At 39.8% G+C, this 12917-nt stretch overlaps 1 protein-coding gene across 1 annotated transcript in view; it reads right to left on the bottom strand.

Moving 5' to 3' along the window:
- Window positions 1-12917, bottom strand: part of KIF26B (kinesin family member 26B) — a 279048-nt gene that overhangs the window by 93906 nt on the left and 172225 nt on the right. Inside the window, exon 5 of the mRNA XM_063390955.1 lies at window positions 12283-12466. Within this exon, the coding sequence (XP_063247025.1) occupies window positions 12283-12466 (184 nt within the window). The remainder of the gene's footprint in view (window positions 1-12282; window positions 12467-12917) is intronic.

Raw genomic sequence — 12917 nt, 5'->3', positions numbered from 1 at the left:
AGCAAGAAGCATGCAAAAGCCATTGCAAAAGAGATAAACAAAGCTTATGTTCTTGTGAGGCAGACTGTGCCACATCACTGCTCTAACCCCACAACTGCCCCCTTCAACAGGGGTTGTTGGCCTTCTGATTGAAGGCTGTGGACACTTAGTCTCACCATTGGATTACAGGGCCACCAGCAGATTCCAAGGAGTCCTCACACGGGGCACCATTTGTGGCGACTGAGAAAGCACAAGTCAGCACTGGATGCCACGCTAACATTATTTTCTCTATTAGCTCTTTTATAAGGTTACACGGGTGGATCCAACTATGCAGCCACATAAGGTATCCTACACCCATGCCCACTCATACACAGACTGCTTTTCCAAGTCGGCACACTCCTTAGTGGCAGTCTTCCAGCCCAAGGGCACACACTCCCTTCCAAACATCTTATTCAGCTGGTTGTGATCCATACAAAAGATACAATTATAATTTGTTTAGTCATTGCTCTTTAATCATCCAGCAGACCCGTGCTCCTAGCCCAGTTGTTCCCACACTACAGCTCTGCTTTTTCCATCTTGTCAGGTCATTTGATCCTGGACTAAGTAATGAACATGTTTACTTAGTAGTGTATTTTTAAAAGATTTCCAAGGGGGACAGAGAATTGGGTGAATAGCCTTCTATTTCACAGGAATAAAAGAGCCTTAACAATAAGGAGGAAAAAGAACTGGTTTGTGAGGGTGCAGTTCTTTGCTAAGCTGCTGCTCCAGCACTGTATTAGGTATTCCATCAAATGGTCTTTCCCTGATAGGTTTATCTCTCAGTGGGCCAGTGTTGCTCAGATGCAGCTCTGTGAAATGACTGTGCATTGCACTAGCTTCAGTCCTATTTCACTGAGAGCAGGATTTGAGTGTTCTGACAGTTGCTTAGCAAATAAGACTTGAAATCAAAGCACAGCAGCCTCATGCCCTACGTAAGGCACATTTTGGTACCCAGCAAGGGACCAAAGTATAGCTCTGCATCATTATTTTAATTCTATGGAAAAGAATCATGCAGAGGCCTCAAAATCTGATAGAGCCCTGACAGGTCAGAGACTGACAGACACAGGTAGGGTAAAAAATAACTTGGAGCTAGCACAATCATCCAGTGCCAGAGAACCAGATACTCACATTTCTCTTTGCCCAACTTATTACAACTCAAGAGATTCACGGACTCTAGGGATTTCATGCCACTGTAATCTAGAAGGAGCTTACAAACCTCTGGGGAACAATTGCATCCATTTGTCCTGAAGCCTGAATATCTGACACTTGTAGTGTCTTGTCTGCCTTTATACTGTGGGATGGGAGTGGGAGGAGAAAATGATAAGAAATTTTTGTAGACGAAGGCTAATAATCAGAATACTCTTTTTATTCAGCATTATTAATCCCTACTGAATTAGATACATTAGCAAAAGGTACTTCATTTCTTTGGAGATAAAAAAGAACTGTCTGAATTCTTGAGGAAATATTCTGCCTATTAGTGTCTACGTAAAGCCCTAGAAATAACGCTCTCAGAGATAAAATGAAGAATAAGGAAATAATAAAGGCAAATTTGCCTCTATGTGCTGCTCTGCAATTAACTGTTTGAAGTCATTCCCAATACCCTTAATCTCAAGAACTCTGCTTATCTGCCCATCCAGTTATTTTTAATTTGTACTTCTATTATTACTACTGCATTATTAATATACCATGATAAGATAGGAAATAGCCTGGTGGTGTTCTGTTTCGGCAATGCCTTGCACAGCATAATAGTCCTTATGATGAATAACTCCTTCCCATCTGAAGAGATTCATGATTTCCCTCTGCTCACAGACTGGGAGGCCCTGGGGGAATCCTGTTTCCTCCCCTGAGTGGTGTTGCATTTCCCCAGAGCAGCCTGGGCCTCCCTGTGCTCACCACACGTGCACACGCTGTGACCAGTCGGGGTGATGCCTTCTCCTTCTGTGTGGCCAGGACAGACGTGCCCCGGGTGCGTCTGCAGGAGCTCGTGCCAGCACAGCCTCACCACTGCTCCTCGGGGCTGGCAGTGTGCAACACCGAAGGCATTTCATTAGGAGTGGGTGGGGAAGGGAGAGCAGCTTTTCTAGTCACGCTGCTTCCAGAATCTGGGCTCAGGTGCTGCAGCCAAGGTAGTCAAGAATAGATTTCTACTGCAAATCAAGATTTGTATTTGGAGGGAACGCCAGTAATACCAAATGTTGGAAAGAAGGGATAAGACATTAAAGCAAAGATAACTACTCTCACACCATATGCTTTGAAGTACATATGTTGTATTTTTTCATGGGGAAAAAAAGGGGGCAGGGAAGAAAGGATCAACAGTTTTTAAGGTTTTACACATCTATGTTTCTGTAATGGAGTATGTGATGCTGTAGAAGTTATTGTACAGCTTTCCTCCTGACATTTCAATACACATCCCATTTTGCCAACACATCATTCTCTGTCTCTCCTTCAGTATAAGCACTGAAAATTGAGCAGATCTGTGGAAAAATCCAGCAGCAATTAATAGGAATGAAAGCTGTTGGGATCTACAGACACACAACAGAGCCTCACACACACATAAGAGAATTTTATGTAAAATGCTGCTATTTGTATAAGCATTTTCGATCACCACATAGGAGAAAAAAGATAATGTATTGTATTGTATTGTATTGTATTGTATTGTCTTATATTGTAAGACTGAAATAAGCAAGAAAAAAAGAATATAAGTCTGGATTAAAATCTGTGAGTTTAATGGCAATATCTTAAAGGAATGTTGAGTCATCTTAAAAAAATCTGCTCATTTATAAAAAAAAGCAAGACTATAGCCAACTACCCTTACAAATTTTTTCAGATAACTTGCTCATAAACTCCATATATAGCTTTTTCCTCTATATTTCCACTACACTGGTGGGGAAGAGGAGATGAACACACACACATATATGGGCCTATATGTTTATAGATGCAAATGTACACACTTCATGTATAGTGAGAATTACACATACACCTGTCCATCCACACCCATCACAGATGCATCCACTCCATTTCTCATTTCTGAGTGCTACAGGAGAGGTCTTGAGCCTCACAGGCCTTAAAAATGTATGGACATACCTCCTGATTTTTTTATATCAAACAGGTCAATTATTTCATCAAACTTTTTTGTGGCATTTGGTTATCAGGAATCCAGATCCGCTAATGAAATGTTTCCAAACCCCAAGCCATACTGCCTACACTTCTGGGAAGGAGTCCTCCCTGGAAGTGATTTATTCATTTACAGAGCAATGAAAATCTGGCCATGCAAGGGCCAGAGGCTCTAATCTAACAGGCGTGCTCATGATGACCATCTTTAGAGAACCACCCTGACAGAAGTACAACTGAACATCTCTAGTCCTTTACTCAATAAAGAGCAGTCTAACTTTGCTTTGGTTTGCCTAAGGCCAGATGTGAAAAAGTCTGCTTGGTCCTTTTCCACAATGGTCTGTCTGCTTTATACAACCTGCTCAGCTGCATGCAGGTCTGCTCAACCAGACCTGGGTGCCGTATAGTGGAAAGCAGAGGATGCAGACTTCCATCTGAGGAGAGGTCAAAGTGCCCAGAACTTTCTGCAAGCACCTTGTTACTTGTATCTCACAGAAGCTAGTTTTCTGTTAAGGACTCCAAGCAGAACACAAGAAGATCCTCTGTTTCTACTCAGGGAGAGATTTATTTACTTGAGCCAGCCAAAGCACAGATATCTCATTTTAAGGCAGCTGTCTATGTTGCCTCTGTGATCAACTGAAAAAGAGAGGTATATCTGGAGGGCAAGTCAGTCCAATTCTCTCCATTTCTCCATGAGAGGAATACATATGATCAGCCTGGATCTGAAGGGTAGTGATCACCCAAGCTAGCCACATGAATCACATCCTAAGGTGGCAATAATGGTGGCACTAAAGTGTGAAGGAAAACATAGGAATATAATGACTTGAAACATGGAGACACATGCTTCTCATAACAGCACAAAAAATGGATAAATGACAATAGAGAGATATTCCCAAAAATGGGTGTGAATCTTAAGAGAAAAGGCAAAAAAATGGGGAGCAGTGAATAAGAGGAGATACATTTTAATGGTATTCTCTGTATTAAAATGCAGTTCACGTTGGCTCTTAGTCAGCTGAGCTAGTTATCTATTGAAGTCAACGTTGTACCAGAGAAACGAGGTAAGGCCCAGACCTTTAGAATAAGAGAAAGCAAATGACCTTGCAGTTGAACCAGGAGGCTCAGACAAATCATTAGCCCAAGACGTTACAGCAGTGCTACACAGCAGAGCTTCCTGCAGTGCCACCATCCCGCCTGCACCACTGCTCTCTGACATGTGCTGAGAGGAGTCAAACACAAAAGGAAGAGGCTGGGAGGAGAAGAGCCTGAGAAAATTTTAAAGAAAAAAGAATAGTAATAAGGTCTACAGCTGACTGCTCAAAGTACAGTGCCTGTTACTTGCCTAACATCTCAGAAAACTCACCACGGTCCTGGCTTTAGCAAATTATCCAGGATTTTAACTCCTTCTTTGGCATTGTCCGAGAAATACTCTTGAAATTTTCACTTTCTGTCATCTTAATTTTCCTGATCTATATTAATCTCTTTGTCATGAATTTAAAAATTAATTTAAGGACGTAAGATGTAGAGGAAAGGCAGGGAAGCTGGGGACATTTTGGGAAGTACTACTGAAAGTCTTAAAAAGGAAATGGAAGTTATTAACCAGAACTATCAAAGTGCTCCAAAATATCAACCAGCAGTACCATCTAAATAAAAAAACAAATTAAATAAAAATACAATACCTCAGAAAAACTTGGAGGAGATCAGTGTTAAAAACATTGTGTTTATATCCTAGGAAAATCCATTAATTTTCCTTCAAACTACATGTCCTACAAAGTTTAAGAGACTTTAAAATATGTAGCCATGGTATTGTCATACTACTTCAACAATATGAGAATATTTTTGAAATATACTTATTAGGTGAGCAAGATTAAAGCTCCTCATTAGGTTAACAACATTAAAATGGGCAAATTAATTGACCAGCGTGAGTCTTGTGTATAAGGCCCATAGTCAATTTAGAGCACAGAACTTATGGTCATTCCTGCCTCTAAGCGACTTGAAGCAAGAAAACAGTCAACTAGCAAAACTTATAGATTGACGGGCATAAAATCATATGACAATGCAGAGGGTGCTGGAAAAAGAAAGTCACTTAGAAATGTACAAAACCGAGCACTACAAGCCTGAATGATTTGAGCAAATAATTCTCCTTGTGTTCACCAATGTTTACAGAAAAATTCATCAGAACAGACCGAGGAAAACAATACAAAACTAGACTTTGTAGCATTTTTCCCAGGTGAAATGTATTATAAAAGAAACACAGAAAAGATTGATTCTTCTAACACGGAAATATAAAATGTCATCAAAGTGAGTTGAGATATAGCCTTTTTCCTATTTTTTCTGTCCAGTCCAATTCCACCTGGAAATCTCCTCCAGCCACCTCTTGTGCCCACTAGCTCATCAGCACAATTTCTGAATACAACTAGGTAAGATGTCACTATAGGAAGAAACAAAATTTTCCGTATTTTTTGAGAAAAAAAAAAGGAATTTATTGAGCAACAGTCTCTTGTCCATATTTGCCATCACCAACAGCTGGTACTCAGATTAGGATATAAGTTTTTCCTCTGTGGTATATGGAAAGAGATCTTTTATTCCCAAAGCAAAGAGTTTCACTTAAGGACTAAGTTACTCTCTAGAAAACCTCATTTTCTCTGCTGCAGTTTTCACATCACCCTCCCCACCAGTGAAGAGGAAGATGTATGTTAGTTTGAAAGATGGCCTTTTTTAATGGAAAATCAGCAGAGACAAAGGAATTAAGAGAAAGATAGGTGCCTACATGAGTGCTCCTAGTTCCCTTGAAGCAGCAGCTTCTCAGAGCTTGACAAAGACAAGAAACAGCAGCTACAGCGGTTCTTTAAATCATGGAAAACATGGCTGCATATAAATTTCTTTAAAATACACGTTAAAATACATTTAAACCTCAAAGTCAACCAAAATGCAACCTGACAGGCTTCTGGCATGCCTGGGTTGGTACATCCACATCCAGAATCAGCTTTACTTTAGAGAAAAGCAAACTAAGTGTTCATAAAAAACATGATGGACAAAGGTAAGAGGTTTTCATTAACAGCAATTCTTCTGGATTCTAATAATTTCACCTTTTACTTAAAGCAGCTTGAGCTTAAAACTCCTCCTAGAAAATCCCATCTAGCAGGAATGTAGGCAAAGAGCAAGAAAGCTTCCACCAGGTCCAAACAGTACATTTTGTGAAGAAAAACACAGTTCTGAGCAATTCTGACTGGAGGGCAAAAGGCCACCTGGATTTCATTCCAAGTGGAACTAACTAATTTGTACAACAATCATGTTGACAACAAAGATGAACACATATGTCTCCTTTAAATGCCTCAAGGGGTCATCCTCCCACCTTTCAGTAGCCATGGTAACTTTGGGGGGAAAAAAATAACCACCTCTCACCTCAGAAATTACTGTTTGTGATAGAGGGTTTAAAATCACTTTTTTTCATCTGTCCGTTAACTTTTGCCCCTATACACCTCAAGGATGAAGCTTTAGAAAGGAAGGATGTCTGCTTTACAAAGGAAAGAGAACCTTTTCTCATTCTTTCTGGAAAAACCTTAAAGATGGCTGGCAGTGAAGTGAAATATGGAACATATTTTGTAAGTTGGCTTGGGTTCTTTTGCTGACCATAGCACAGGTTTTCATAAACTCCCACTCAATGCATGACAAAAATGTAGACAAAACTGTATGACAGTTGCAGTGTAGACAAAAAAATCCTAACATCCATCAATCAGCAGGTTAAAATGAAAACTCTGATAGTAGAAAAGGAGGTTGCCTGTACCTTTTGGACTTCAACAAGATGTGAAACAATTTTGTTCCCTTCTAATCAACTTTGCAAATCATGTAATAACATCTCTTTACTTCCCTGCACTGGTACAAAGGGTTGACACGGCTACTGAAAACATCTTTTGACAAAGACTGTTCACACCATGATTCATACAGGCCTTAGCCAATATAATAGTTACTCATTATTAACACCCTTATTGCATTGTTGTATAGCTCAGATTAAAGCAAGTCAAAGACAGTGCAATAATTGTTGACTGATTTAGTGAAAAGTAAACAAAAACTATTTTAAGGCAGTGGACAGCTGAAATTCTAGTAGTTTGTGAACCCAAAGCATTGGCATGTGCTTCTGTCCCAGCCAAAAACCAGCTGTGAATCTACTCACAAACCTGAACTGCTTGGGCATTAGAGCTTTCTTCACTGTTACTTTTGACAAATACTGTGTTGGTTTGGCAAGCTCACTTTCAGGTCAGACAAAATGTTTCTGATGCTTCCATGTACCATTTTATGTAAACCAAGAAAAAGGTAAGCTGCAGACTTGTGTGAAATGAATTTGGGGATTATTTCAATCAAATACTGTGTTGTGATGAAAGATTAGATTCTTCAGCCGGGCACTTAAAAAGTATTTTTAACTGAATTTTCTCACATGACACAGATCCTTGGGAGAAAGGTGTATGACTCAGGAGTATCTATCACACTGCCAGCTACCACTCCTGCCACTTGGCCATGTCTTGGCTCCCTCTGAAGGCCCCTCCCAGCCACACTCCATGCTCAGCCCGTGCTTGATGAACTACCAGCTACCACACCTCTCATTCACTCACTAGACTCTCAGAATCCCCTCTCTGTGCCTCTTCCTACCCTGTCCTACACACTTGGAAAGGGCCCCTCAGGAGCACTTGCAGCATAATCTATTATTTACTCTTTAATAATCTCCTCTTCTGCACCAGCTTGAGAAGGGGTATCTAATATTACACTGATGATGGGTTGAGGACATCACTACCAAGATGACCAATAATACGTCATTGCTTCTTCTTGCTTCCTATCTCTCTGTCTGCTCCTATTTCCTACCATCACAACTGCTTTGGACAAAAAGAGGGTTTTTTTAATCTGAATTTACACATAATTTAGCAAAACCTGTCTAGGCCCTGCAAACAAGAGTGTTGCTGCTCCAGAAAAATAAAAAGGAAACAGAATCACAAATTACAGTTGTTCTTTTAATAGGTCGAAAAGACTACCTGAAGAAAGTTCAGTGGTGACTTGCTTCTCCCTGGTAGAAACCTTGTGCATAGGGATAATTTTAGTCCCCAAGCATTGCTATTTTATTTTGAGATTAAGAGTACCAAATAACAGAAGTACACACACACACACATATATATATGAGGAAAATAAACTAATCTCTGCCCAAAAATAACAAATACCTCTCAGTGACAGAGGCTTATAACACTACACACAGAAAAATAATAAATGAAAGAAAACACACATCCATTTATCCTAACCCCCTGCCACCTGAAAACAACCTATTTATTCAGGCTGGCAGAAAATTTTTCATTCCAGCTCTTTTTCATGTCAAATGTGGGATTCAGCACAACAACATCTTTCACAGAAAGAACATTTCAGATTTTCATCAAAAATATTATTTTACTTTTGATTTTGTTTGACAGAAAATGGAAGAGGAGGTGCAGAGGGAAGAGGAGGACGGAGGGAAGCAGACCAGGGAGCAAATCTAAGCAAACCTTGCTAGAATGGCCTTACAGTAGTTAACCTTAGTGCAGGCAAGAAATAATTCCTTATTTCTGCACAGAACACCTTTTTGCTCTGTTATTGGCTTGTTGTTAGAAAGGACACAACAGACTTAAGGAGTATTTTTCAGAAAACTGTGAGATTTAGGGAAACATCATGTACAACCATCCAGAACAGTAGCACTCTGGATAAACTCAGTAAAAGCAATCTGTTACTTAGAATATTATGATCCAAAGACAGCAGAGAGAGAAGAAATGTTGCAGGTTCTGGAGCAGGATTGTCACTCAGCCCAGAGGAAAGCTCTCAAGAACTGACTGTGGGGATACCACACTACCACTCAAGATCATCTCCCTCTACCAGCAAATGTAAATCTGAAGTATGAAGATAAATTATACCCCATAAAAGCACTCCTGTTAATATATATTTTCAACCAGGTCACACCTTTTTATTTAGCATCAGGAAGAGCTATTTGGAAATGAGTGCAAAAAAGAATCTGATCCTTTACTCGTTCCACTTTGACAATGTGGTACTTCTGCTAGGCTCAGTGGTGTATCTAACATCAAAGTAAAATGCTGATTATGCAGTCCCAGCATTTCACTATTAATATCATCTTCTGGCTTCTGTGAAGCTGAACTTCAGATTTCAAATAATACTTATTTCAAAGTCCAGGCTGGCACAGTTTGGATTTTCGAGGCATTTTGTAAGAAAAGGCATGAGGCAACCTGAATATATACTCTCTAACCCTCTTTGTCAGTTTAGATGCTTCAGTGGGGGCTTGTACCCATATCCACCCTAACTGAACTACTAATTAACTTTTAAATAAATTTGCGATAGACAGTTCTTTCTTTTCTAACTTTAAAAAAAAATTATATGCCCACACATGACAGGTAAGAAATTCTATAATTTTAAATAAATCATTGACATTAACTTTACAGTGAGAAGTAGAATGTTTGAAATTTCTAGTAGAAGGAAAAATATAAAACAGCAACTGTTTGCTTGCAATTTCATTTTAGAAAACTGTGAAATTAAATTTACCCTGAAAGTGTAAGAAGCTTTGATGTACCCAACTTCCTGTCCTTCACATCTTGGATACCCACCTCCCCTGGAGAACTGACAGCTCCCACGGTGACACCAAGCCAGTAACACCCAGTGTCTGTGCCAGGGCTCACAGCCCTGTAGGACTGAGCCTGCTTTCCAGGCAGCCCGTGTGCAGCTTTCCCCTGGAGTCTCACAAATCCACAACCCCTGCCAATGTCCACCCTTCCAGTTCTGGTGAGCCAGAATTTCCAGTAACAATTGTCACATTAGAAATCGCCCAGCCCACTCAAACCCAAAGTGAAATAAGAGTTTTATCACACTGAGATTGCTTGTAAAATGCTATTTAAATACAGGAAAAAATCCCAAAATATTGAAAACAATATCTATCTTCCCTGAACTCACTTCTTCCACATGGGTTCACATTTTCTAAATTTATACCCTTATAGAAAACACTACATGAGGAAAAAAAATGCTGAGAAAAGTAACTGTTTTTTAACACACTCCTATCAAAACATATCCCAACCTAACTGAACAGAACACATAAATGAGGAAAATTAAAAACAAATAAGCTGGAAATTCCATTACCTCATCTAAAGTTTTCCCAGACTGACAGATAAAATACATTGTTCTCCTCAAGTTATTTACTTATTGTGCCTCACACCTATTTCTGACATATTAAAATGAAAATTGTGCTATAGAGGTAAACTGATGGGAAACTTTGATGAAAGTATACAAGCTTCAGGTCATTATTATAAGGTGATCCCTACAAGAAACCAAAAATGTGAAAAATGAAACTGGCTTCCAGAAACTGCAGGTTAGACATATTTTTGCTAATGGATACGCAGAAAAATTTAATTTTCTTTAGTATGGCTACATGAAATAACCTAACTTGATTTACTGCTTTGAAGAAATGTGTGTCAATGTGTTAAAACCTCTTAGCTACTCATACACTTAGATAATTTTGGGACAGTAAGTCTGAAATGAAAAGAAATTCCTCTTTCATCATGTGGGCTGCAAAATTTCAGATGTACTTACGTAGCTGGAAAGGCTGGAGCCTGTTCTTGTACATGGCTTTGAGGAAGCAAATCACAGGTCTCTATAGGAATATTGCAAAACTGCTTCCCAAGCCCTCTCCACTGGCAACCAGTGGTGAGAGGAACAAGAAAGGCTCAAATCAGCTTGGAATGTTAAGACAGAGCTATGTTTGTGTCTCTGTGTGTAGACCCTTTCCTTGGGACATGCGAAAATAATGATCAGGAGAAGTGCTGACACAGTCCAAGATGGGAGATGAGCCCCTGTTTCCAAGAACACACCCTTGATTTTTCCTCAGCAGAATTTTTATTCAGATGTAAACCATCCCAAGCACAGAAAACTGTGATTCCTGAGAGGATGGCTTCTATTGTTAATCTATTCTGTAGCAACTTCTTGGAACAGGTTCAAGTTTGCTCCTCTTTCCCCCACTGAAGTCAGAACACTCATCTCTGTTGAAGTTTTGCAAGATCATGACATATTCCTACATTTCTTCCCACCTACCAGGCCAGAGGAAAGGAAGGAAGCCCCATGTGGACAGAATCTCTTTTCAAACAGGCATTAAACCAGCCATGAAAGTAATACATTGTTCTTTGAAAGGAAACCCTGGAACTGCACGATATAAGAAAGTCAGAATCCAAAATCAGCAGTGGAAGTTCTGAAGCCCATCCTATACTCAGCAGTCCTAGATCACACATTACAATTTCTCTTCTAAAAAAAAAAACTTCCACCAAATTCATTGTCATTGCTTAGTATTCAAGGAATATAGAAAAGCCTTGCACACAGATGCTTGCATAAGAAACTACCTTGATTAAAGCAAACTGCTTTTCTCAGCAACTGCATGTGCATATTCCCAGATGTCATATGCCAGGCCCTCCACTCGTTACAGGGAAAAAGGGAAGGGCCACTCAGACAAACTACAAAGCAAGAGCAAACTATGTACCTACCTCCTCCACCACCTCAAAGTAAGTGTGCACCTAAACAGCATTTTAAGAGGGAATTATTATGCAGGATGGGAGGAAATAATATGACAAAAGGAAAAAGAAGCTGATAATTTATCATTATCAGCATAGGTTTTGTCCAGGTAAATGTACTGGAAGAAAGCCAGCAAGTGTGAGCCAGAAGCAAATTACAGTGTGTCCAGCCAAGACACCAGCATGGAAAGCAAAGGGATCAGGAACACCAAATATGCCATAGCAAGCAAGCCCTATGCAGTTTATACACAGCCACAGAGACAACCACTACCAAAACCCAGAATGGATATTACCTCCAGGCAGAGTGGACATTAACTCCACCCAGCAGCACTGTGGCCCCAATGCAGGTGAATCGGTGTATTACTGCTGCACAATTAGTCCTGTGTTAAATCAACTTTAACTTTATCAAAAATTCACTTGCATTAGTTAACTCAAGTTGTTAGGCCTTTTTACACATGTTCAGGAACCAGCTACTGCACAGCCAGCTGAGAAAGGACATGGTTTTTCAATTCCCTTAATGTTTTGCACAAGGACAAAATCTTCTCCCAAAGAAAATCAGTATTTTAGTGATATTTGAAAGGCCTACCTTGCCCAAACCAGGAGTGTCTTTCACTTTGCTGACTGCCCTCAACAAACATGGTGGTGCAGGGGGTGGGGAAGTCTGAAGGATACTGCTGAAGCAGGTAGAGAAGAGAGGAGATTCAGGAACAGATGATGCAGAAGGCCTGTGCTTCTTCTTTTTGGAAGACAGGTTCAATTTCTGAGCAGCTCTGTGGGGAAAATGACAACAGTAAGCTAAAACAACCTCAAACTCATCAACAAGAACCAATTAAAAAAATCAGATTACTATTTATGTAGGCTCTCAGTTTTGACCTAATTGATCCCAATTGTTTTATAATTCTTGTTCTTCACTCCTAAGTACTATTTTAACGCTATTGACCACAAAGTTGCTCCAAATTTAGAGTCTTCATTAAGTAGGGTCACAATCAGGCCTTTGTCACTATTTTATCTGTTGAAAAAATTCAGCCTTCAAGAAAGCTCCAAACCCAAACCAGAGCTATGTGGCAATTTCTGGTTTAAAATTATGAAAGGTTCACAAAGAATTGCATCTCCTACACAGGTCACTGATTAGAAAATGAATACTTGTGCAGAGTTAATTGGTGATAAATGCTCAGGTGACTCTGCTGAGGTGTAAGATGCCTTGCACTAGCTGTTCAAAAT

This window comes from Prinia subflava, chromosome 2 (assembly GCF_021018805.1).
Source record: "Prinia subflava isolate CZ2003 ecotype Zambia chromosome 2, Cam_Psub_1.2, whole genome shotgun sequence".
NCBI lineage: Eukaryota > Metazoa > Chordata > Aves > Passeriformes > Cisticolidae > Prinia > Prinia subflava.
Note: the sequence above shows the minus strand (reverse complement) of the source record. Positions and strands in the feature narration are given on the sequence as shown.